Consider the following 27,518-nt stretch of genomic DNA (forward strand, 5'->3'; position numbering starts at 1 on the left):
TGGAACCTCTTGAGCACTCGGACGCTGACAGAGCGCAGGATCAGCACCGATGACAGGTTGGCGTAGCGGATCAGGGTGCGTCTGAGCAGACGACCCCTCTCGTCCCCTCCATGGACGTTGCTGGACACCACACACATCAGCTGGTCCGGTAGGGGGATGCTGGTGTACTGAGCCCACCATCGGTTGATGACCAGGTTGACGTAGAAGCCCATGACGAAGCTGAGAGGGATGAGGTCGGTGTATTTATTACAGTAGACGACCACCTTCTCAAACAATTCCTTCTGATCCTGGCTCAGGGCCTTTCTGTTCTCAAGAAAGAAAGAAAAAAATCCAATGAGTTAAAGGGGAACTCCACCCAAAAGACTTAGATTAACCCTAGAGTGACTACAATTGTTTCTGATACAAAGCTCGAATCTTGTGCTTCTCTTCAAAGCCACAATTCTGCTACCACCACTAGAGGGAGCTCCCAGCATACAGAATTATACGGCCCTTATGGAACTCAATAGTGAATCCTTAGAGGGGTATTTGGCCTCTGAATGTCATTAAACGGGTGCTCCGCTGCTCAGCGTTTGGAACAAACTGTTCCGAACGCTGGAGCCGGCGCCGGGAGCTCGTGACGTCACGCCCCGTCCCCTCAATGCAAGTCTATGGGAGGGGGCGTGACAGCTGTCACGCCCCCCTCTGATAGACTTACATTGAGGGGGCGGGGCTATGACGTCACAAGCTCTTGGTGTCGGCTCCAGCGTTGGGAACAGTTTGTTCCCAACGCTGAGCAGCGGAGCACCCCTTTAAGGATGATTCCTTTCACTGACAGCAAGCAGAGATCTAAGGAACAGCAAGGAATTATAAAATATTGAGAGCAGAACGGAGCAACATAAGAAAGAATAAAAGGGTCTGAAAACTTTCTGAATGCATTGTATATGGGCAGTGCACAGTACCACATCCCCTGTATACCGGGTGTAATCCTGTATATATATGAGCACTAGTAGTGATAGATATGGGGGCGCAGTTCCCCCTCTCACCTGTGGATGGCGCTCAGCACAGCGTAGCACACACAGAACACCAGCAGCTCCTTGTACAGTAACTTGTAGATACTTCCTTTCCAGCGCAGGAGAAGTTTGGAGAAGCCGCCGAATCTGGCGTTGGCCACTTTAAGGGTGTAAGAGACCGTCATGGCGCCTCCTGCTGGAAAGTGTCAGAGATTCATCCAGATCTGTATATAGCAGCCCCAACCCAGCCTGGGCACTACAACTCCCAGCAGGACAGGCCAAGGACCACTGCCCTCCCTTAGCCCCTCCCCCTCATTTACATACATTTATCATCTTCATTATACACAGATACATTAATTCTGATTCATTATAAGTTCGGGTTCACACGGCGGAAAAAGTGCGCAATGTGTGGACATCTGACTAATCCGGCGGGCACTAGGAACGCTCGGAAATGCGCCGTCTCATAGATTTAATGCATTTCCCTGCGGAATCTGCAGAAAGAACAAACAAGTCCATTCTTTCTGCAGACGCCGGAGTCTGAATTTCTGCAGCAGAAACATTTGGCGCGGATATTTTACCGTGTGAACAGTGCAGAAGAGTCCCATTGAAATGAATCAGACGCGGCTGCTGCGGAACGTCCCTGCCAAATATTTGGGGGGAATTTTTTCTTCCCCATCTTCCTATTTTCACTACATTAATAATTTGGCGCCCAAATTAGTGCAACAGGAAAACCCGAGCGAGTAAATGCCGATCGCGCCACTAATGAGTTAAATCATTAATTTACATCAAACAAAAAGGACGCAAAACATTTTTCCAAAAAATAGAAAAAGGAATAATCCTCCCATCCCGATTTGTCACTCACATTTTTTATTTACTTTTAATTATTATTATTTATTTTTTATTATTATCATTTATTTATTTTTTATTATTATTATTGTTTCTTTATTATTATTATTAATATTCTTATTATTAATATTTGTTTTATTATTATTATTGTTTCTTTATTATTATTTTTATTTTTAATTAAAATCATTATTATTATTTATTATTATAATTTTTTTTTCATTGATAACTATCAAAGATAATTTCATTAAGTATAGAAACAAAAACAACCACATTTCTGAGTATAATTATAGGATCTAATTAATTTAGATAAAAATAAAATAAATAACCAATAAAAAAAGGAATTTTTATGGGTGAGAAATTCACGGCACTAATCTGGGTCTATTTTTTTCTTTATTTTTTTCTTTGTTTTTTTTGTGATTTTTTTTGTGATCACTTCAGTAAATTGGTTGGATAAAGTTTAAAACACTTGGCCACGCCCCTTTTTTAAATTTTTTTACAGAAATTCGGAGGGTTAGTCAGGTGGTATTTTTCATCATAGTTCAGGCTGGTACATGTTCTGACGCATTATGCCCCAAAATTTCACCATACAACATATACACGAGTCAGGTACCCGATCGGGGCAAAATATCGTATCGTATCCAATATTTACATTATTCTTAATTTGACGCCTACGTTGTTTGACCTTAAAGGGGTACTCCGGTGGAAAAAAAATGTCATATCAACAGGTGGCAGAAAGTTCTACAGATTTGTAAATTACTTCTATATATAAATCTTAACCCTTCCAGTACTTATCAGCTGCTGTATGCTCCACAGGAAGTTGTGTAGTTCTTTCCAGTCTGACCACAGTGCTCTCTGCCGTGTCAGGAACTGTCGAGAGTAAATCCCCATAGTGAACCTGTCTTGCTCTGGACAGTTCCTGACACGAACAGAGGTGTCAGCAGAGAGCACTGTGGTCAGATTAGAAAGAACTACACAACTTCCTGTGGAGCATACAGCAGCTGATAAGTAATGAAAGGATTAAGATTTTTACATATAAGTGACTGTCGAACTTTCTGCCACCAGTTGATATGAAAATGTTCTTTTCTACCAGAGTACCCCTTTAAATCTCTACTGATCCTCTTAAAGGGACAGCACTCTTTTTTTTTCTTCTCATTTGCACATTGTGGGACATATTCAAAACTTTTAGCTTCACTTTTTTACCTGAGTTTCTTGTCAAATGTTTAGCGCAAAACAATCGCATCACATTATTAAAAGGAGTTTACACCAAAAAAAGAACGAACGTTCCCTTGTCCATTCTTCCTTTACATTTTCAAAAACTCACACTCGTGTATACAAATTTTGGCGCAGAGTTTGCGCTACTCTTCCTAATGCTGTAAAAATCTTTAAAACATTTTTTTTTTCATTTTTAATTCTTCCAAATTGCATTTTTTTTAAATTTGACATTAAAAATACCATATTTATTTAATTTTAAAAAATTTTACGCGGAATCTCTACGTACCATCTGGGTGCTTTGCCACAATTTTACCGCCATTACCGTTTATTTTACAATAATTAGTTTTTTTCTCGCAATGATTTTCTGTATAAAAATGTGGGTAAAACGCGTGTGAGGAGCGCAGTGATAACAACCTCACATTACGTTACGTGGGATTTGCACTTATTTTTTCCCGCTTGAATTTTTGGGGAAATTTAATTTGGCCTAAAACCGAAATCAATAGATAAACTACGATACAATAGGGCAGTGGTCTCTAAACAGTGGACCTCTAGATGCTGCAAAACGACAAATCCCAGCATGCCCGGACAGCCGTTGGCTGTCCGGGCATGCTGGGAGTTGTAGTTCTGCAGTTTGGAGAGCCCTGGATTTTTCTGTATATCTGCCCTCCATGGACATACCCCACTTACCTTCAGGCACCTCTGTAGACCGGAGGCGCTCCGCCCGTCCTGCAGGTTCTTATATAGGGAGCGACACTCCGGCCACCTCCTGATTTATTGGTCCCCTAATCTTCTGTACACATTAACCCCTCGTATATCTGCTGCGTTCTCACACATCAGGGCCGCGACAATGTGTCAGGTTACCCCGGGTATAACACAATGTACACTGTATCTATAGGCCTGTTATGGGGTCCATGGTAAAGGGGGGCTCCACGTAAATAAAAAATACATTAAAAATATATATTTATATCTATCCAATATCTATATCTAATTTCTATCTTCTATCTATCTATCTCATATCTATCTCATATATATCTCAATATCTATCTATCTATCTATCTATCTCATATCTATCTATCTCATATCTATCTCATATCTATCTATCTCATATCTATCTATTTCCTATCTATCTCATATCTATCTATCTATCTCATATCTATTTCATATCTATCTATCTCATATCTATTTATCTATCTCATATCTATCTATCTCATATCTATTTATCTATCTCATATCTATCTATATATCTCATATCTATTTCATATCTATCTATCTCATATCTATCTCATATCTATCTCATATCTATTTATCTATCTCATATCTATTTATCTATCTCATATCTATCTATCTCATATCTATTTATCTATCTCATATCTATCTATCTATCTCATATCTATTTCATATCTATCTATCTCATATCTATCTCATATCTATTTATCTATCTCATATCTATTTATCTATCTCATATCTATCTATCTCATATCTATTTATCTATCTCATATCTATCTATCTATCTCATATCTATTTCATATCTATCTATCTCATATCTATCTATCTCATAGCTATTTATCTATCTCATATCTATCTATCTCATATCTATCTATCTCATATCTATCTATCTCATATCTATTTATCTATCTCATATCTATCTGTCTATCTATCTCTTATCTATCTACCTCCTATCTATCTATCTAATATCTATCTATCTCCTATCTATCTATCTATCTATCTAATATCTATCTATCTAATATCTATCTCATATTTATCTATCTATCTATCTATCTCATATCTATCTATCTATCTATCTATCTCATATCTATCTATCTCCTATCTATCTATCTATCTATCTATCTATCTATCTATCTATCTATCTCTCTCTCTCATATCTATCTATCTATCTCATATCTATCTATCTATCTATCTATCTATCTCATATCTATCTATCTCCTATCTATCTATCTATCTATCTATCTATCTATCTCCTATCTATCTATCTATCTCCTATCTATCTATCTATCTATCTCCTATCTATCTCATATCTATATATCTATCTAGAACAAATAGAAACAGCACAACCAAAGTCCAAAAGGAAATAAGAAGTCGGGGTGTCCGCATACTTGGAACCTGGGCCCTCTGGTTCCTCAATCAGTACACAGAACAATATGATGCAGCACGCCACAAGGTTGCAGAAAATGGTGGTTTATTCCATCATGTGCATAGACAACGTTTCGCCAGTCTCACTCTGGCTTTTTCAAGTGAACAACAGTGATATAAGTGGGTATTTATAGACCGCCCACCAGGTCATGTGACAAAGGAGGAGCATAATTAGCATAAATAAACATTACAGCAATATGTTATTTGTAGTGCAATCCATAATAGGTATCATAATTCAAAACCGTGCGGAGTGCCTACCTAGACATAGTGTATCAACATATTGTACAAACATATACAGTGTCTAATCGATCGGCCACAGTCCATAGTCATGTGTGCCGTGTTCATCACAATTCATAAAAAAGTCCATAATCAAGTGTATACCTGCCGGGGTCCCGCCATGATGCCTCCGATCGTAGACGCCACTTTGCTGCATGTGTGCTAGGGTTTGCAATGGATGGATAGAACTTCCGGGTCCGGGGAGATCGTGGTATCCAGGGACGCACCGCCGCGTCCATGACAACCACTCCCAGGATTGCGCCGTAGCTGACGCATGCTCAGAAGCACGATTACAATCATAAACTGGTTAGCGCATGCCTAGAAGTACCTGTCTACGGATAGAGAAGATCGTACGTTCTGCAAGGAAGAAATTGTCCGCTGTATCTGTGATCTCAGGCAAAAAATAGTGGACAGATCCGGGCATCGTGGTAAGTGGCGTCCATACATTGTAGGCACAAATCAGTACAATATTGATCCAATCAGGTCGCATCTTTCTAAATCTGGGACATAGATTCAAATGTATATAGAGGTCACTGTAATCACCCATAGCAACGGAATGCAGATAAATGGAAAAAAGGGCAAATGACCCTAGGAGAAGTTGCAAGATATAGTTAGTCAAGCGCACTCCATTTTTCAGTGGTTGCCCATAGTAACCGTCGCTTATGGATGTCAACTCAAATAATGGTAAAGAGTTAAAGAGAAAGATGGTAATGACTCAATCCCGTCGGCGTTCATGTGCCGACTCCAATTCATAGGCAATTTCTTCCCGTCGGTGTGTATGGACCGACACCAATCTTTGAAAGGCATGTTCCTGATATACAACCCGTGTGCATGAACCGGGGCCGCTGTATCGTCGGTGTGTATGGACCATATATTTATTTATGCTAATTATGCTCCTCCTTTGTCACATGACCTGGTGGGCGGTCTATAAATAAACACTTATATCACTGTTGTTCACTTGAAAAAGCCAGTGTGAGACTGGCGAAACGTTGTCTATGCACATGATGGAATAAACCACCATTATCTCATATCTATATATCTATCTCATACCTATCTATCTAGCAACAGAAGAATACAGCAGCACACTGCCAGCACAAGGATATAGGTGAAACATGAACATGCAGATAAAACATGGAGACTATACAGCTATGGTGTAATAGATGCAAATGTGAAACTATGAGATAGTGAGGTACTTAGCTCGCAAATTTGTCTCCACCGGCGGTCAAATAGCTTGGACCGTCCCACCGCGATAAGGTGGCCTCATTGGGACGGACCCTACACTGTGAATATACCTCTGTGTGAACAGTTCAGTAAGCATGGCAGGATCGCGGTGGGACGGTCCAAGCTATTTGACGGAGACAAATTTGCGAGCTAAGTGCCTCACTATCTCATAGTTTCACATTTGCATCTATTACACCATAGCTGTATAGCTCTCCATTAGAGATGAGCGAACAGTAAATTTGATTCTTCAAGAACTTCTCGGCTCGGCAGTTGATGACTTTTCCTGCATAAATTAGTTCAGCTTTCAGGTGCTCCCGTGGGCTGGAAAAGGTGGATACAGTCCTAGGAGACTCTTTCCTAGGACTGTATCCACCTTTTCCAGCCCACTGGAGCACCTGAAAGCTGAACTAATTTATGCAGGAAAAGTCAGCAACTGCCGAGCCGAGAAGTTCGTGACGAATCGAATTTATTGTAAGTACGCTCATCTCTACTCTCCATGTTTTATCTGCATGTTCATGTTTCACCTCTATTCTTGTGCTGGCAGTGTGCTGCTGTATTCTCCTGTTGCTGTATATTTAGCCTAGTAGCGTGAACCTGTAGGCCAGGTCCATATAATAGTTTGGTATCAACTACAGTGCTGGCTGACTTATTCTTTGTCTGTATCTATCTATCTATCTATCTCATATCTATCTATCTAATATCTATCTCATATCTATCTATATATCTCATCTATCTATCTAATATCTGTCTCATATCTATCTATCTATCTATCTCATATCTATCTATCTATCTATCTATCTCATATCTATGTATCTCATATCTATCTCATATCTATCTATCTCATATCTATCTCATATCTATCTATCTATCTATCTATCTATCTCATATCTATCTATCTATCTCATATCTATGTATCTCATATCTATCTCATATCTATCTATCTATCTATCTCATATCTATCTATCTATCTCATATCTATCTATCTCATATCTATCTCATATCTATCTATCTCATATCTATCTATCTCATATCTATCTATCTCATATCTATCTATCTCATATCTATCTCATATCTATCTATCTAATATCTATCTATATATCTCATCTATCTATCTCATATCTATCTATATATCTCATCTATCTATCTCATATCTATCTATCTCATATCTATCTATCTATCTCATATCTATCTATCTCATATCTATCTATCTCATATCTATCTCATATCTATCTATCTCATATCTATCTATCTATCTATCTATCTCATATCTATCTATCTCATATCTATCTATCTCATATCTATCTATCTCATATCTATCTCATATCTATCTGTCTATCTATCTCATATCTATCTATCTATCTATCTATCTATCTCATATCTATCTATCTCATATCTATCTCATATCTATCTATCTCATATCTATCTATCTCATATCTATCTATCTCATATCTATCTATCTCATATCTATCTATCTCATATCTATCTATCTCATATCTATCTATCTCATATCTATCTCATATCTATCTATCTCATATCTATCTATCTATCTATCTAATATCTATCTATCTCATATCTATCTACATGTAGCACATAACACCACAGCAATTTTTTTGGTGCATTTTGATCAGTAAATCTTCTGATTGTTTCTCATCCGGATTGTACAGATATGAGACGGATCGGTGGACATGAACTGTAAAATAGGCCGAGTGTATGTGTGTATCTAAGCCTACCATGTGTGATACTGTCTGCTGAGCTGTGTATCTAAGCCTACCATGTGTGATACTGTCTGCTGAGCTGTGTATCTAAGCCTACCATGTGTGATACTGTCTGCTGAGCTGTGTATCTAAGCCTACCATGAGGGATACTGTCTGCTGAGCTGTGTATCTAAGCCTACCATGTGTGATACTGTCTGCTGAGCTGTGTATCTAAGCCTACCATGTGATACTGTCTGCTGAGCTGTGTATCTAAGCCTACCATGTGGGATACTGTCTGCTGAGCTGTGTATCTAATTATAATATGTGTGATACTGTTGGTCGGCCTGCTGTATCTAGTCCTATGTAGTGTGATACTCGGTGATGGGTTCCCAGCAGTAATCTCTATATTTAGTGGGCAGTAAATCCTCTTATTATTAGGGGTAATAAATCTTCTCGAGGGGCAGAGATCGGCCATGATGGACACTTCCTCTTACTGAAACTGGATCAAAGATCTTCTCCCACACGAATCCCCAGAGACGACCTGAACCAACAGGTAACGTCTGTCCCAGGTGCAGAGGGGCCCCCGAATACCAGGAGCCCCCCCCCCCCCCCCCGTATACAAGGAGCCTCCCGAATACCAGGAGGTATAGGGCCGTATAAGGAGGTCAGGGCCGTTTAAGGAGGTCAGGGCCATTTAAGGAGGTCAGGGCCATTTAAGGAGGTCAGGGCCATTTAAGGAGGTCAGGGCCGTATAAGGAGGTCAGGGCGGTATCACTGTATAAGGAGGTCAGGGCCGCATCACTGTATAAGGAGGTCAGGGCCGTATCACTGTATAAGGAGGTCAGAGCCGTATCACTGTACAAGGTCAGGGCCGTATCACTATATGAGGAGGTCAGGGCCGTATCACTGTATAAGGAGATCAGGGCCATATCACTGTATAAGGAGGTCAGGGCCGTATCACTGTATAAGGAGGTCAGAGCCGTATCACTGTATAAGGAGGTCAGGGCCGTATCACTGTATAAGGAGGTCAGAGCCGTATCACTGTATAAGGAGGTCAGGGCCGTATCACTGTATAAGGAGGTCAGGGCCGTATCACTGTATGAGGAGGTCAGGGCCGTATCTCTGTATGAGGAGGTCAGGGCCGTATCACTGTATGAGGCCAGGGCCGTATCACTGTATGAGGCCAGGGCCGTATCACTGTATGAGGAGGTCAGAGCCGTATCACTGTATAAGGAGGTCAGGGCCGTATCACTGTATAAGGAGGTCAGGGCCGTATCACTGTATGAGGAGGTCAGGGCCGTATCACTGTATGAGGAGGCCAGGGCCGTATCTCTGTATGAGGAGGTCAGGGCCGTATCACTGTATAAGGAGGTCAGGGCCGTATCACTGTATGAGGAGGTCAGGGCCGTATCACTGTATGAGGAGGCCAGGGCCGTATCACTGTATGAGGAGGTCAGGGCCGTATCACTGTATGAGGAGGCCAGGGCCGTATCACTGTATGAGGAGGCCAGGGCCGTATCACTGTATGAGGAGGTCAGGGCCGTATCACTGTATAAGGAGGTCAGGGCCGTATCACTGTATAAGGAGGTCAGGGCCGTATCACTGTATAAGGAGGTCAGGGCCGTATCACTGTATAAGGAGGTCAGAGCCGTATCACTGTATAAGGAGGTCAGGGCCGTATCACTGTATGAGGAGGTCAGGGCCGTATCACTGTATGAGGAGGCCAGGGCCGTATCACTGTATGAGGAGGTCAGGGCCGTATCACTGTATGAGGAGGCCAGGGCCGTATCACTGTATGAGGAGGTCAGGGCCGTATCACTGTATGAGGAGGTCGGGGCCGTATCACTGTATAATGAGGTCAGGGCCGTATCACTGTATAAGGAGGTCAGAGCCGTATCACTGTATAAGGAGGTCAGGGCCGTATCACTGTATGAGGAGGCCAGGGCCGTATCACTGTATGAGGAGGTCAGGGCCGTATCACTGTATGAGGAGGTCAGGGCCATATCACTGTATGAGGAGGTCAGGGCCGTATCACTGTATGAGGAGGTCAGGGCCGTATCACTGTATGAGGAGGTCAGGGCCGTATCACTGTATAATGAGGTCAGGGCCGTATCACTGTATAAGGAGGTCAGGGCCGTATCACTGTATAAGGAGGTCAGGGCCGTATCACTGTATAAGGAGGTCAGGGCCGTATCACTGTATAAGGAGGTCAGGGCCGTATCACTGTATAATGAGGTCAGAGCCGTATCACTGTATGAGGAGGTCAGGGCCGTATCACTGTATGAGGAGGCCAGGGCCGTATCACTGTATGAGGAGGTCAGGGCCGTATCACTGTATGAGGAGGTCAGGGCCGTATCACTGTATGAGGAGGTCAGGGCCGTATCACTGTATGAGGAGGTCAGGGCCGTATCACTGTATAATGAGGTCAGGGCCGTATCACTGTATAAGGAGGTCAGGGCCGTATCACTGTATAAGGAGGTCAGGGCCGTATCACTGTATAAGGAGGTCAGGGCCGTATCACTGTATAAGGAGGTCAGGGCCGTATCACTGTATAAGGAGGTCAGGGCCGTATCACTGTATAAGGAGGTCAGGGCCGTATCACTGTATAAGGAGGTCAGGGCCGTATCACTGTATAAGGAGGTCAGAGCCGTATCACTGTACAAGGTCAGGGCGGTATCACTGTATAAGGAGGTCAGGGCGGTATCACTGTATAAGGAGGTCAGGGCCGTATTTCTGTATGAGGAGGTCAGGGCCGTATCACTGTATGAGGCCAGGGCCGTATCACTGTATGAGGCCAGGGCCGTATCACTGTATGAGGAGGTCAGGGCCGTATCACTGTATAAGGAGGTCAGGGCCGTATCATTGTATGAGGAGGTCAGGGCCGTATCACTGTATGAGGAGGCCAGGGCCGTATCTCTGTATGAGGAGGTCAGGGCCGTATCACTGTATAAGGAGGTCAGGGCCGTATCACTGTATGAGGAGGTCAGGGCCGTATCACTGTATGAGGAGGCCAGGGCCGTATCACTGTATAAGGAGGTCAGGGCCGTATCACTGTATGAGGAGGTCAGGGCCGTATCACTGTATGAGGAGGCCAGGGCCGTATCACTGTATGAGGAGGTCAGGGCCGTATCACTGTATGAGGAGGCCAGGGCCGTATCACTGTATGAGGAGGTCGGGGCCGTATCACTGTATGAGGAGGTCGGGGCCGTATCACTGTATGAGGAGGTCGGGGCCGTATCACTGTATAATGAGGTCAGGGCCGTATCACTGTATAAGGAGGCCAGGGCCGTATCACTGTATAAGGAGGTCAGGGCCGTATCACTGTATAAGGAGGTCAGGGCCGTATCACTGTATAAGGAGGTCAGGGCCGTATCACTGTATAAGGAGGTCAGGGCCGTATCACTGTATAAGGAGGTCAGGGCCGTATCACTGTATAAGGAGGCCAGGGCCGTATCACTGTATAAGGAGGCCAGGGCCGTATCACTGTATAAGGAGGTCAGGGCCGTATCACTGTATAAGGAGGTCAGGGCCGTATCACTGTATAAGGAGGTCAGGGCCGTATCACTGTATAAGGAGGTCAGGGCCGTATCACTGTATAAGGAGGTCAGGGCCGTATCACTGTATAAGGAGGTCAGGGCCGTATCACTCTATAAGGAGGTCAGAGCCGTATCACTGTATAAGGAGGTCAGGGCCGTATCACTGTATAAGGAGGTCAGAGCCGTATCACTGTATAAGGAGGTCAGGGCCGTATCACTGTATAAGGAGGTCAGGGCCGTATCACTGTATGAGGAGGTCAGGGCCGTATCACTGTATAAGGAGGTCAGGGCCGTATCACTGTATAAGGAGGTCAGGGCCGTATCACTGTATAAGGAGGTCAGGGCCGTATCACTGTATAAGGAGGTCAGGGCCGTATCACTGTATAAGGAGGTCAGAGCCGTATCACTGTATAAGGAGGTCAGGGCCGTATCACTGTATAAGGAGGTCAGAGCCGTATCACTGTATAAGGAGGTCAGGGCCGTATCACTGTATAAGGAGGTCAGGGCCGTATCACTGTATGAGGAGGTCAGGGCCGTATCTCTGTATGAGGAGGTCAGGGCCGTATCACTGTATGAGGCCAGGGCCGTATCACTGTATGAGGCCAGGGCCGTATCACTGTATGAGGAGGCCAGGGCCGTATCACTGTATGAGGAGGTCAGGGCCGTATCACTGTATGAGGAGGTCAGGGCCGTATCACTGTATGAGGAGGCCAGGGCCGTATCTCTGTATGAGGAGGTCAGGGCCGTATCACTGTATAAGGAGGTCAGGGCCGTATCACTGTATGAGGAGGTCAGGGCCGTATCAATGTATGAGGAGGCCAGGGCCGTATCACTGTATAAGGAGGTCAGGGCCGTATCACTGTATGAGGAGGTCAGGGCCGTATCACTGTATGAGGAGGCCAGGGCCGTATCACTGTATGAGGAGGTCAGGGCCGTATCACTGTATGAGGAGGCCAGGGCCGTATCACTGTATGAGGAGGTCGGGGCCGTATCACTGTATGAGGAGGTCGGGGCCGTATCACTGTATAATGAGGTCAGGGCCGTATCACTGTATAAGGAGGTCAGAGCCGTATCACTGTATAAGGAGGTCAGGGCCGTATCACTGTATGAGGAGGTCAGGGCCGTATCACTGTATAAGGAGGTCAGGGCCGTATCACTGTATAAGGAGGTCAGGGCCGTATCACTGTATGAGGAGGCCAGGGCCGTATCACTGTATGAGGAGGTCAGGGCCGTATCACTGTATGAGGAGGTCAGGGCCGTATCACTGTATGAGGAGGTCAGGGCCGTATCACTGTATAAGGAGGTCAGGGCCGTATCACTGTATAAGGAGGTCAGGGCCGTATCACTGTATAAGGAGGTCAGGGCCGTATCACTGTATAAGGAGGTCAGGGCCGTATCACTGTATAAGGAGGTCAGGGCCGTATCACTGTATAAGGAGGTCAGGGCCGTATCACTGTATAAGGAGGTCAGGGCCGTATCACTTTATAAGGAGGTCAGGGCCGTATCACTGTATAAGGAGGTCAGGGCCGTATCACTGTATGAGGAGGTCAGGGCCGTATCACTGTATGAGGAGGTCAGGGCCGTATCACTGTATGAGGAGGTCAGGGCCGTATCACTGTATGAGGAGGTCAGGGCCGTATCACTGTATGAGGAGGTCAGGGCCGTATCACTGTATAATGAGGTCAGGGCCGTATCACTGTATGAGGAGGTCAGGGCCGTATCACTGTATGAGGAGGTCAGGGCCGTATCTCTGTATAATGAGGTCAGGGCCGTATCACTGTATAAGGAGGTCAGGGCCGTATCACTGTATAAGGAGGTCAGGGCCGTATCACTGAATAAGGAGGTCAGGGCCGTATCACTGTATAAGGAGGTCAGGTATCTCTGTATGAGGAGGTCAGGTATCTCTGTATGAGGAGGTCAGGTATCTCTGTATGAGGAGGTCAGGTATCTCTGTATAAGGAGGTCAGGTATTTCTGTATAAGGAGGTCAGGTATCTCTGTACGAGGAGGTCAGATATCTCTGTATGAGGAGGTCAGGTATCACTGTATGAGGTCAGGTATCTCTGTATAAGGAGGTCAGGTATCTCTGTATAAGGTCAGGTATCTCTGTATAAGGAGGTCAGGTATCTCTGTATGAGGAGGTCAGGTATCTCTGTATGAGGAGGTCAGGTATCTCTGTATAAGGAGGTCAGGTATCTCTGTATAAGGTCAGGTATCTCTGTATGAGGAGGTCAGGTATCTCTGTATGAGGAAGTAAGGTATCTCTGTACAAGGAGGTCAGGTATCTCTGTATGGAGGTCAGGTATCTCTGTATGAGGAGGTCAGGTATCTCTGTATGAGGAGGTCAGGTATCTCTGTATGAGGAGGTCAGGTATTTCTGTACGAGGTCAGGTATCTCTGTACGAGGAGGTCAGGTATCTCTGTATGAGGAGGTCAGGTATCTCTGTATAAGGAGGTCAGGTATCTCTGTATAAGGTCAGGTATCTCTGTATGAGGAGGTCAGGGCCGTATGACTGTGTAAGGAGGTCAGGCATCTCTGTATGAGGTCAGGTATCTCTGTATGAGGTCAGGTATCTCTGTATGAGGTCAGGTATCACTGTATGAGGAGATCAGGTATCTCTGTATAAGGTCAGGTATCTCTGTATGAGGAGGTCAGGTATCTCTGTATGAGGTCAGGTATCTCTGTATGAGGAGGTCAGGTATCTCTGTATGAGGAGGTCAGGTATCTTGTATAAGGAGGTCAGGTATCTCTGTATGGAGGTCAGGTATCTCTGTATGAGGAGGTCAGATATCTCTGTATGAGGAGGTCAGGTATCTCTGTATGAGGAGGTCAGGTATCTCTGTATGAGGAGGTCAGGTATCTCTGTACATGGAGGTCAGGTATCTCTGTATGAGGAGGTCAGATATCTCTGTATGAGGAGGTCAGGTATCTCTGTATGAGGAGGTCAGGTATCTCTGTATGAGGAGGTCAGATATCTCTGTATGAGGAGGTCAGGTATCTCTGTATGAGGAGGTCAGGTATCTCTGTATGAGGTCAGGTATCTTGTATAAGGAGGTCAGGTATCTCTGTACGAGGAGGTCAGGTATCTCTGTATGGAGGTCAGGTATCTCTGTATGAGGAGGTCAGGTATCTCTGTATGAGGAGGTCAGGTATCTCTGTATGAGGAGGTCAGGTATCTCTGTATGAGGAGGTCAGGTATCTCTGTATGAGGAGGTCAGGTATCTCTGTACGAGGTCAGGTATCTCTGTATAAGGAGGTCAGGTATCTCTGTATGAGGAGGTCAGGTATCTCTGTATGAGGAGGTCAGGTATCTCTGTATAAGGAGGTCAGGTATCTCTGTACGAGGAGGTCAGGTATCTCTGTACGAGGAGGTCAGGTATCTCTGTACGAGGAGGTCAGGTATCTCTGTACGAGGAGGTCAGGTATCTCTGTACGAGGAGGTCAGGTATCTCTGTATGAGGTCAGGTATCTCTCTGTATGAGGAGGTCAGGTATCTCTGTATGAGGAGGTCAGGTATCTCTGTATGAGGTCAGGTATCTCTGTATGAGGAGGTCAGGTATCTCTGTACGAGGAGGTCAGGTATCTCTGTACGAGGAGGTCAGGTATCTCTGTACGAGGAGATCAGGTATCTCTGTACGAGGAGGTCAGGTATCTCTGTATGAGGAGGTCAGGTATCTCTGTATGAGGAGGTCAGGTATCTCTGTATGAGGTCAGGTATCACTGTATGAGGTCAGGTATCACTGTATGAGGAGGTCAGGTATCTGTACGAGGAGGTCAGGTATCTCTGTATGAGGAGGTCAGGTATCTCTGTATGAGGAGGTCAGGTATCTCTGTATGAGGAGGTCAGGTATCTCTGTATGAGGTCAGGTATCTCTGTATGAGGAGGTCAGGTATCTCTGTATGAGGAGGTCAGGTATCTCTGTACAAGGAGGTCAGGTATCTCTGTACGAGGAGGTCAGGTATCTCCGTACGAGGAGGTCAGGTATCTCTGTATGAGGAGGTCAGGTATCTCTGTATGAGGAGGTCAGGTATCTCTGTATGAGGTCAGGTATCTCTGTATGAGGAGGTCAGGTATCTCTGTATGAGGAGGTCAGGTATCTCTGTATGAGGTCAGGTATCACTGTATGAGGTCAGGTATCTCTGTACGAGGTCAGGTATCTCTGTATGAGGTCAGGTATCTCTGTATGAGGTCAGGTATCACTGTATGAGGAGGTCAGGTATCTCTGTATAAGGTCAGGTATCTATATGAGGAGGTCAGGTATCTCTGTATGAGGAGGTCAGGTATCTCTGTATGAGGTCAGGTATCTCTGTATGAGGAGGTCAGGTATCTCTGTATGAGGAGGTCAGGTATCTCTGTATGAGGAGGTCAGGTATCTCTGTATGAGGTCAGGTATCTCTGTATGAGGTCAGGTATCTCTGTATGAGGAGGTCAGGTATCTCTGTATGAGGTCAGGTATCTCTGTATGAGGAGGTCAGGTATCTCTGTATGAGGAGGTCAGGTATCTCTGTATGAGGAGGTCAGGTATCTCTGTATGAGGAGGTCAGGTATCTCTGTATGAGGAGGTCAGGTATCTCTGTACGAGGTCAGGTATCTCTGTATAAGGAGGTCAGGTATCTCTGTATGAGGAGGTCAGGTATCTCTGTATGAGGAGGTCAGGTATCTCTGTATAAGGAGGTCAGGTATCTCTGTACGAGGAGGTCAGGTATCTCTGTACGAGGAGGTCAGGTATCTCTGTACGAGGAGGTCAGGTATCTCTGTACGAGGAGGTCAGGTATCTCTGTACGAGGAGGTCAGGTATCTCTGTATGAGGTCAGGTATCTCTCTGTATGAGGAGGTCAGGTATCTCTGTATGAGGAGGTCAGGTATCTCTGTATGAGGTCAGGTATCTCTGTATGAGGAGGTCAGGTATCTCTGTACGAGGAGGTCAGGTATCTCTGTACGAGGAGGTCAGGTATCTCTGTACGAGGAGATCAGGTATCTCTGTACGAGGAGGTCAGGTATCTCTGTATGAGGAGGTCAGGTATCTCTGTATGAGGAGGTCAGGTATCTCTGTATGAGGTCAGGTATCTCTCTGTATGAGGAGGTCAGGTATCTCTGTATGAGGAGGTCAGGTATCTCTGTATGAGGTCAGGTATCTCTGTATGAGGAGGTCAGGTATCTCTGTACGAGGAGGTCAGGTATCTCTGTACGAGGAGGTCAGGTATCTCTGTACGAGGAGATCAGGTATCTCTGTACGAGGAGGTCAGGTATCTCTGTATGAGGAGGTCAGGTATCTCTGTACGAGGAGGTCAGGTATCTCTGTATGAGGAGGTCAGGTATCTCTGTATGAGGAGGTCAGGTATCTCTGTATGAGGAGGTCAGGTATCACTGTATGAGGTCAGGTATCACTGTATGAGGAGGTCAGGTATCTGTACGAGGAGGTCAGGTATCTCTGTATGAGGAGGTCAGGTATCTCTGTATGAGGAGGTCAGGTATCTCTGTATGAGGAGGTCAGGTATCTCTGTATGAGGTCAGGTATCTCTGTATGAGGAGGTCAGGTATCTCTGTATGAGGAGGTCAGGTATCTCTGTACAAGGAGGTCAGGTATCTCTGTACGAGGAGGTCAGGTATCTCCGTACGAGGAGGTCAGGTATCTCTGTATGAGGAGGTCAGGTATCTCTGTATGAGGAGGTCAGGTATCTCTGTATGAGGTCAGGTATCTCTGTATGAGGAGGTCAGGTATCTCTGTATGAGGAGGTCAGGTATCTCTGTATGAGGTCAGGTATCACTGTATGAGGTCAGGTATCTCTGTACGAGGTCAGGTATCTCTGTATGAGGAGGTCAGGTATCTCTGTATGAGGTCAGGTATCTCTGTATGAGGTCAGGTATCACTGTATGAGGAGGTCAGGTATCTCTGTATAAGGTCAGGTATCTATATGAGGAGGTCAGGTATCTCTGTATGAGGAGGTCAGGTATCTCTGTATGAGGTCAGGTATCTCTGTATGAGGAGGTCAGGTATCTCTGTATGAGGAGGTCAGGTATCTCTGTATGAGGAGGTCAGGTATCTCTGTATGAGGTCAGGTATCTCTGTATGAGGTCAGGTATCTCTGTATGAGGAGGTCAGGTATCTCTGTATGAGGTCAGGTATCTCTGTATGAGGAGGTCAGGTATCTCTGTATAAGGAGGTCAGGTATCTCTGTATGAGGAGGTCAGGTATCTCTGTATGAGGAGGTCAGGTATCTCTCTGTATGAGGAGGTCAGGTATCTCTGTACGAGGAGGTTAGGTATCTCTGTATGAGGAGGTCAGGTATCTCTGTATGAGGTCAGGTATCTCTGTACGAGGAGGTCAGGTATCTCTGTATAAGGAGGTCAGATATCTCTGTATGAGGAGGTCAGGTATCTCTGTATGAGGAGGTCAGGTATCTCTGTATGAGGTCAGGTATCTCTGTATGAGGTCAGGTATCTCTGTACGAGGTCAGGTATCTCTGTACGAGGTCAGGTATCTCTGTACGAGGTCAGGTATCTCTGTATGAGGTCAGGTATCTCTGTATGAGGAGGTCAGGTATCTCTGTACGAGGTCAGGTATCTATATGAGGAGGTCAGGTATCTCTGTATGAGGTCAGGTATCTCTGTATGAGGAGGTCAGGTATCTCTGTATGAGGTCAGGTATCTCTGTATGAGGTCAGGTATCTCTGTATAAGGAGGTCAGGTATCTCCGTACGAGGAGGTCAGGTATCTCTGTATGAGGTCAGGTATCTCTGTATGAGGTCAGGTATCTCTGTATGAGGTCAGGTATCTCTGTATAAGGAGGTCAGGTATCTCTGTATGAGGAGGTCAGGTATCTCTGTATGAGGAGGTCAGGTATCTCTGTATGAGGAGGTCAGGTATCTCTGTATGAGGAGGTCAGGTATCTCTGTATGAGGAGGTCAGGTATCTCTGTATGAGGAGGTCAGGTATCTCTGTATGAGGAGGTCAGGTATCTCTGTATGAGGTCAGGTATCTCTGTATGAGGAGGTCAGGTATCTCTGTATTGTGACTTGCCCCTATACCCATGTACAGTAGAAATAACCCCGATGCCGCCGCCCTCTCTTCATTTCTATTGGATAATATAAGAACAAGAAGACAAAACAAAAATCTTCACAATATGAACAGGGATCAGGATGTAACTCCATAGAAACTACTGTGGATGGAGCGACAGGTAACAAATGGTTAATTCTGGGGGAAGATCCTGGGTTGGTGTTTAGAGTTAAATGGGCCCCCAGTGTGATCAGAGAAGGGCTCAGTCTATAGGGGCCCCCAGTGTGATCAGAGAAGGGCTCAGTCTATAGGGGCCCCAAGTGTGATCAGAGAAGGGCTGTCTATAGGGGCCCCCAGTGTGATCAGAGAAGGGCTCAGTCTACAGGGACCCCCAGTGTGATCAGAGAAGGGCTCAGTCTACAGGGGCCCCCAGTGTGATCAGAGAAGGGCTCAGTCTACAGGGGCCCCCAGTGTGATCAGAGAAGGGCTCAGTCTATAGGGACCCCCAGTGTGATCAGAGAAGGGCTCAGTCTATAGGGACCCCCAGTGTGATCAGAGAAGGGCTCAGTCTACAGGGGCCCCAAGTGTGATCAGAGAAGGGCTGTCTATAGGGGCCCCCAGTGTGATCAGAGAAGGGCTCAGTCTACAGGGACCCCCAGTGTGATCAGAGAAGGGCTCAGTCTACAGGGGCCCCCAGTGTGATCAGAGAAGGGCTCAGTCTACAGGGGCCCCCAGTGTGATCAGAGAAGGGCTCAGTCCATGGGGGCCCCCAGTGTGATCAGAGAAGGGCTCAGTCTACAAGGGCCTCCAGTGTGATCAGAGAAGGGCTCAGTCTATAGGGGCCCCCAGTGTGATCAGAGAAGGGCTCAGTCCATAGGGGCCCCCAGTGTGATCAGAGAAGGGCTCAGTCTATAGGGGCCCCCAGTGTGATCAGAGAAGGGCTCAGTCCATAGGGGCCCCCAGTGTGATCAGAGAAGGGCTCAGTCTACAGGGGCCCCCAGTGTGATCAGAGAAGGGCTCAGTCTATAGGGACCCCCAGTGTGATCAGAGAAGGGCTCAGTCTATAGGGACCCCCAGTGTGATCAGAGAAGGGCTGTCTATAGGGGCCCCCAGTGTGATCAGAGAAGGGCTCAGTCTACAGGGACCCCCAGTGTGATCAGAGAAGGGCTCAGTCTACAGGGGCCCCCAGTGTGATCAGAGAAGGGCTCAGTCTACAGGGGCCCCCAGTGTGATCAGAGAAGGGCTCAGTCCATGGGGGCCCCCAGTGTGATCAGAGAAGGGCTCAGTCTACAAGGGCCTCCAGTGTGATCAGAGAAGGGCTCAGTCTATAGGGGCCCCCAGTGTGATCAGAGAAGGGCTCAGTCCATAGGGGCCCCCAGTGTGATCAGAGAAGGGCTCAGTCTACAGGGGCCCCCAGTGTGATCAGAGAAGGGCTCAGTCTATAGGGGCCCCCAGTGTGATCAGAGAAGGGCTCAGTCCATAGGGGCCCCCAGTGTGATCAGAGAAGGGCTCAGCGGTTGCACCTCCCTGGAGGTAAGTATTGATGACTCCTATAATTCTTCATAAACTCATCCGCTTCACTAAGGGCTGCGTTCACATCACGTTTCCTCCCATACGGCGGGGGGGGGGGAACTGAAACCTCGCGCTCCCGTATGTAAGGCTGGGTTCACACTACGTTTTGTCCCATACGGGAGCGCATACGGCAGGGGGGAGCTAAAAGCTCGCGCTCCCGTATGTCACCGTATGCGCTCCCGTATGTCATTCATTTCAATGAGCCGACCGGAGTGAAACGTTCGGTCGGCTCATTTTTGCGCCGTATGCGCTTTTACTACCGGACCTAAAAAACTGTGGTCAACCACGGTTTTAGGTCCGGTTGTAAAAGCGCATACGGCGCAAAAATGAGCCGACCGGACCGAACGTTTCACTCCGGTCGGCTCATTGAAATGAATGACATACGGGAGCGCATACGGTGACATACGGGAGCGCGAGCTTTTAGCTCCCCCCTGCCGTATGCGCTCCCGTATGGGACAAAACGTAGTGTGAACCCAGCCTAATTCATTTCAATGAGTCGGCCGCAGTGAAACATTTGGTCCGGTCGGCTCACTTTTGCGATGTATGTACTTTTACAACCAGACCTAAAACCGTGGTCGCCCATGGTTTTAGGTGCGGGGGGAAGCGCATACAGCGCAAAAATGAGCCGACCGGACCAAACGTTTCACTGCGGCCGACTCATTGAAATGAATTACATAAAGGAGCGCGAGGTTTCAGCTTCCCCCCCCCCCCCCTGCCGTACGCGCCCCCCGTATAGGAGAAAATGTGATGTGACCGCAGCCTAATACAGTAACTGTAAAGAATCTGCGCAGAATAATCCTGTGACTGCAGGTTCTGTCCACACAGTATCACACGTCGTCTTCACTCTGTAAATACCAAATTAATATAAATATTTTCCCATAATTCTATGACTGGGTCACAAAACAGCACAAACAAAGATTAAATAAAAAAAAAACTCAATAAACCCGAACCAGAGTGGTGCAGAAAAGTAACGGCATTATTACCATACGTTTTACAATCCCAGCTACAGTGCCGGGCGGCGGCTGCTGGGAGGGAGCGACGTGCCGGGCGGCGGCTGCTGGGAGGGGGCGGCGGCGGCTGCTGGGAGGGATGGTCCAGCGCACAAAAGGTTTAGTGCCAAATAAAATTCTTTGTAATAAAAGCCACATACAGGAACACAGACAATGTGACTTAGTCGTACAACTCTGGGTGCACTACGACACCTGAAATGCGTCACAATGTCCGTGTATGTTCCTTTCTGCAGCTTTTATTACAATAAAGAATTGTATTTGGCCCTAAACCTTTTTCGCTGGACTATATACTGGTTCTCTGCATAGTGTGCCCACCGCCGCACAGTCCGGGCGAAAAGACAACTGCACGGTGAGCTGGACGTACTGTCTACTAGATCTGATTTGTAAATTACTTCTAAAAAAAAATCTTTACCCTTCCAGTACCTATTAGCAGCTGTATGCTACAGCTGAAATTTTTGCTTTTTTTTGTCTTGTCCACAGTGCTCTCTGCTGACACCTGATGCCCGTATCAGGAACTTTCCAGAGTAGAAAATCCCTATAGCAAACCTATGCTGCTCTGGACAGTTCATGACACGGACAGAGGTGTCAGCAGAGAGCACTGTGGACAAGACAAAGTAAATCAAAAATAGAATTTCCTCTGTAGCATACAGCTGCTAAAAAGTACTGGAAGGGTAAAGTTTTTTTTGTTTTTTTTACAAATCTGTTTTATTTTCCAACTTCAGTTCATTAACTGATGATTAACCAATTTCATAGTGTAGACTGGTGTCAGACTTCCGCAGTTCTATAGGTCAGTGTGTTGGGATTGTTTAGTTTAGATTTATAGTAGCTACAGCAAGTTCACGTCATATACAACACTATTTCCCAACTAGAGTGCCTCCAGCTGTTGCAAAATTACAACTCCCAGCAAGCCTGGACAGCCTTCGGCTGTCCAGGCATGCTGGGAGTTGTAACTTTGCAACAGCTGGAGGCACTCTGCTCGGGGAAACACTGGCTGCAGTACCCGAGTACAGTCCTGCCCACATTAGGCCTGGACATCAGGGACCACTGGGGTTTTTGTTCCCAACCTTCGGAATGATCGGGTCACAGCAGATCCCGGCCATTCTGCAGGAAGGGGGTCACTCTGGCACTGAATAAAAAAATGCCCCCAAGGCCATGAGAAGGACCAGGGGACACTCGGCAGTGCGGAGGTTAAATAACGACAGGGAGACAGTACAGTCAGAACAAAAAAACTTTATTTATAAAAAAAAAAATACACATATATACAAATCCCATCCGTCTCCTCTTCATGGCGTCCGGACTCACCTCAAACCTGCAGGAAAAAAAACATGAGAATTAGGAGCGAGCACTGACCCATTGTAACAAATCCCCACCTCACTGTCCTAGTCCTGATCAGAGCTGAGGGTTTGTTACCATGAATCAGTATGGAGGAGACATGTGCACCATTGAGCTCCCAAAGAACTAATGCACTGTAACAAACCTGCAGCAGTGAGAAGGATTAAGTCAGAACAAGTCTTCAGCCTCCAGATATGAACAGGTTAAACTACTCCCCAAAAGATCCAGTCAGAGCTGACGCTCTACACCAGGACCACGGTACCGGGCCCTGGAGCCGACACTACATAGGGGCCCGGCCGTACAGTGTAATTACTGCAGGTACTGAGCTCCGGAGCCGACACTACATAGGAGCCCGGCCGTACAGTAATTACTTCAGGTACCGGGGCCCTGGAGCCGACACTACATAGGAGCCCGGCCATACAGTGTAATTACTGCAGGTACCGGGGCCCCGGAGCCAACACTACATAGGGGCCCGGCCATACAGTGTAATTACTGCAGGTACTGGGGCCCCGGAGCCGACACTACATAGGAGCCCGGCCGTACAGTGTAATTACTGCAGGTACCGGGGCCCCGGAGCCAACACTACATAGGGGCCCGGCCATACAGTGTAATTACTGCAGGTACTGGGGCCCCGGAGCCGACACTACATAGGAGCCCGGCCGTACAGTGTAATTACTGCAGGTACCGGGGCCCCGGAGCCAACACTACATAGGGGCCCGGCCGTACAGTGTAATTACTGCAGGTACCGGGGCCCCGGAGCCGACACTACATAGGAGCCCGGCCGTACAGTGTTATTACTGCAGGTACCGGGCCCCGGAGCCAACACTACATAGGGGCCCGGCCGTACAGTGTAATTACTGCAGGTACTGGGGCCCCGGAGCCGACACTACATAGGAGCCCGGCCGTACAGTGTAATTACTGCAGGTACTGGGGCCCCGGAGCCGACACTACATAGGAGCCCGGCCGTACAGTGTAATTACTGCAGGTACCGGGGCCCCGGAGCCAACACTACATAGGGGCCCGGCCATACAGTGTAATTACTGCAGGTACCGGGGCCCCGGAGCCGACACTACATAGGAGCCCGGCCGTACAGTGTAATTACTGCAGGTACTGAGCTCCGGAGCCAACACTACATAGGAGCCCGGCCATACAGTGTAATTACTGCAGGTACCGGGGCCCCGGAGCCAACACTACATAGGAGCCCGGCCGTTTAGTATCTCAGCCCTGCAGGTACCGGGCCCAGGAGCTGACACTACATAGGAGCCCGGCCGTTTAGTATCTCAGCCCTGCAGGTACCGGGCCCAGGATCTGACGCTTCCTCAGGAGTCTGATTGTCATCGCAGATCATCAGTAGCAGAACTGGACATTGATCTCATCATTAGAAGCCGTCAGCAGTGAAGGGGGGAGGTCATCTATATACCGACACTTACCATATACTGCACCGCCAGAGAGCGTCATGACCGGCCAGGAACCCTGCAAGAGACAAAAAACATCAGAGTCAATGGATAAGTAGATCCCGGGGACCAGTCGGCGACTATAGTGTCTTACGGCTGCAGGGTCAGAGACTATAAGGGTCTTACGGCTGCAGGGTCAGAGACTATAAGGGTCTTACGGCTGCAGGGTCAGAGACTATAAGGGTCTTACGGCTGCAGGGTCAGAGACTATAAGGGTCTTACGGCTGCAGGGTCAGAGACTATAAGGGTCTTACGGCTGCAGGGTCAGAGACTATAAGGGTCTTACGGCTGCAGGGTCAGAGACTATAAGGGTCTTACGGCTGCAGGGTCAGAGACTATAAGGGTCTTACGGCTGCAGGGTCAGAGACTATAAGGGTCTTACGGCTGCAGGGTCAGAGACTATAAGGGTCTTACGGCTGCAGGGTCAGAGACTATAAGGGTCTTACGGCTGCAGGGTCAGAGACTATAAGGGTCTTACGGCTGCAGGGTCAGAGACTATAAGGGTCTTACGGCTGCAGGGTCAGAGACTATAAGGGTCTTACGGCTGCAGGGTCAGAGACTATAAGGGTCTTACGGCTGCAGGGTCAGAGACTATAAGGGTCTTACGGCTGCAGGGTCAGAGACTATAAGGGTCTTATGGCTCCAGGGTCTGACGCTTCCTCAGGAGTCTGATTGTCATCGCAGATCATCAGTAGCAGAACTGGACATTGATCTCATCATTAGAAGCCGTCAGCAGTGAAGGGGGGAGGTCATCTATATACCGACACTTACCATATACTGCACCACATGACCGGACAGGAACCCTGCAAGAGGAGAAAAGGTCAGTCAATAAATAGATAAGTACATCCTGCGGATCAGTCAGAGACTACAGGGTCTTACGGCTGCAGGGTCAGAGACTACAGGGTCTTACGGCTGCAGGGTCAGAGACTACAGGGTCTTACGCCCGCCGGGTCAGAGACTACAGGGTCTTACGCCCGCCGGGTCAGAGACTACAGGGTCTTACGCCCGCCGGGTCAGAGACTACAGGGTCTTACGCCCGCCGGGTCAGAGACTACAGGGTCTTACGCCCGCCGGGTCAGAGACTACAGGGTCTTACGCCCGCCGGGTCAGAGACTACAGGGTCTTACGCCCGCCGGGTCAGAGACTACAGGGTCTTACGCCCGCCGGGTCAGAGACTACAGGGTCTTACGCCCGCCGGGTCAGAGACTACAGGGTCTTACGCCCGCCGGGTCAGAGACTACAGGGTCTTACGCCCGCCGGGTCAGAGACTACAGGGTCTTACGCCCGCCGGGTCAGAGACTACAGGGTCTTACGCCCGCCGGGTCAGAGACTACAGGGTCTTACGCCCGCCGGGTCAGAGACTACAGGGTCTTACGCCCGCCGGGTCAGAGACTACAGGGTCTTACGCCCGCCGGGTCAGAGACTACAGGGTCTTACGCCCGCCGGGTCAGAGACTACAGGGTCTTACGCCCGCCGGGTCAGAGACTACAGGGTCTTACGCCCGCCGGGTCAGAGACTACAGGGTCTTACGCCCGCCGGGTCAGAGACTACAGGGTCTTACGCCCGCCGGGTCAGAGACTACAGGGTCTTACGCCCGCCGGGTCAGAGACTACAGGGTCTTACGCCCGCCGGGTCAGAGACTACAGGGTCTTACGCCCGCCGGGTCAGAGACTACAGGGTCTTACGCCCGCCGGGTCAGAGACTACAGGGTCTTACGCCCGCCGGGTCTGACGCTTCCTCAGGAGTCTGATTGTCATCGCTGATCATCAGTAGCAGAACTGGACATTGATCTCATCACAGGAAGATCAGAGGGTGGTCGGGATACATCCCCCAATAACCTATCCACCTCTATATCTGTATATACACCCCCAATAACCTATCCACCTCTATATCTGTATATACACCCCCAATAACCTATCCACCTCTATATCTGTATATACACCCCCCCCAATAACCTATCCACCTCTATATCTGTATATACACCCCCCCCCCCCCAATAACCTATCCACCTCTATATCTGTATATACACCCCCCCCCAATAACCTATCCACCTCTATATCTGTATATACACCCCCCCCCCCCCCAATAACCTATCCACCTCTATATCTGTATATACACCCCCCCCCCAATAACCTATCCACCTCTATATCTGTATATACACCCCCAATAACCTATCCACCTCTATATCTGTATATACACCCCCCCCCCCCCCCCAATAACCTATCCACCTCTATATCTGTATATACACCCCCCCCCCCAATAACCTATCCACCTCTATATCTGTATATACACCCCCAATAACCTATCCACCTCTATATCTGTATATACACCCCCAATAACCTATCCACCTCTATATCTGTATATACATCCCCCAATAACCTATCCACCTCTATATCTGTATATACACCCCCCTAATAACCTATCCACCTCTATATCTGTATATACACCCCCAATAACCTATCCACCTCTATATCTGTATATACACCCCCCCCCCAATAACCTATCCACCTCTATATCTGTATATACACCCCCCCCAATAACCTATCCACCTCTATATCTGTATATACACCCCCCCCCCTAATAACCTATCCACCTCTATATCTGTATATACACCCCCCTAATAACCTATCCACCTCTATATCTGTATATACACCCCCCCCCCAATAACCTATCCACCTCAATATCTATATACACCCCCCCCCAATAACCTATACACCTCTATATCTGTATATACACCCCCAATAACCTATCCCCCTCTATATCTGTATATACACCCCCCCAATAACCTATCCACCTCTATATCTGTATATACACCCCCAATAACCTATCCACCTCTATATCTGTATATACACCCCCAATAACCTATCCACCTCTATATCTGTATATACACCCCCCCCAATAACCTATCCCCCTCTATATCTGTATATACACCCCCCCCCCCAATAACCTATCCACCTCTATATCTGTATATACACCCCCCCAATAACCTATCCACCTCTATATCTGTATATACACCCCCCCAATAACCTATCCACCTCTATATCTGTATATACACCCCCCCAATAACCTATCCACCTCTATATCTGTATATACACCTCCCCCCCAATAACCTATCCATCTCTATATCTATATACACCCCCCCAATAACCTATCCACCTCTATATCTATATACACCCCCCCAATAACCTATCCATCTCTATATCTATATACACCCCCCCAATAACCTAT

General features: G+C 47.2%; 1 protein-coding gene and 4 non-coding genes across 5 annotated transcripts in view; all 5 read right to left on the minus strand.

Moving 5' to 3' along the window:
- Positions 1–1,310, minus strand: part of BEST4 (bestrophin 4) — a 6,697-nt gene extending 5,387 nt beyond the window's left edge. The window contains exons 1-2 of the mRNA XM_056532437.1: positions 1,023–1,310; positions 7–303 (exon numbers count right to left, since the gene is read on the minus strand). Of these exons, the coding sequence (XP_056388412.1) occupies positions 7–303; positions 1,023–1,174 (449 nt within the window). The 5' untranslated portion in view covers positions 1,175–1,310. The remainder of the gene's footprint in view (positions 1–6; positions 304–1,022) is intronic.
- Positions 1,311–22,555: 21,245 nt separating this feature from the next.
- On the minus strand, positions 22,556–22,689 carry LOC130283707 (small nucleolar RNA SNORA35). Its single transcript, XR_008846818.1, has one exon. It is a non-coding gene; the product is annotated as a small nucleolar RNA SNORA35 (small nucleolar RNA).
- Positions 22,690–24,151: 1,462 nt separating this feature from the next.
- Positions 24,152–24,220, minus strand: LOC130283682 (small nucleolar RNA SNORD38). The gene has a single exon (XR_008846795.1). It is a non-coding gene; the product is annotated as a small nucleolar RNA SNORD38 (small nucleolar RNA).
- A 726-nt stretch (positions 24,221–24,946) lies between these two features.
- LOC130283683 (small nucleolar RNA SNORD38) lies at positions 24,947–25,015 on the minus strand. The gene has a single exon (XR_008846796.1). It is a non-coding gene; the product is annotated as a small nucleolar RNA SNORD38 (small nucleolar RNA).
- A 1,008-nt stretch (positions 25,016–26,023) lies between these two features.
- Positions 26,024–26,094, minus strand: LOC130283681 (small nucleolar RNA SNORD38). Its single transcript, XR_008846794.1, has one exon. It is a non-coding gene; the product is annotated as a small nucleolar RNA SNORD38 (small nucleolar RNA).
- Positions 26,095–27,518: the final 1,424 nt, after the last annotated feature.

This window comes from Hyla sarda, chromosome 7, assembly GCF_029499605.1.
Source record: "Hyla sarda isolate aHylSar1 chromosome 7, aHylSar1.hap1, whole genome shotgun sequence".
Classification (NCBI taxonomy): domain Eukaryota; kingdom Metazoa; phylum Chordata; class Amphibia; order Anura; family Hylidae; genus Hyla; species Hyla sarda.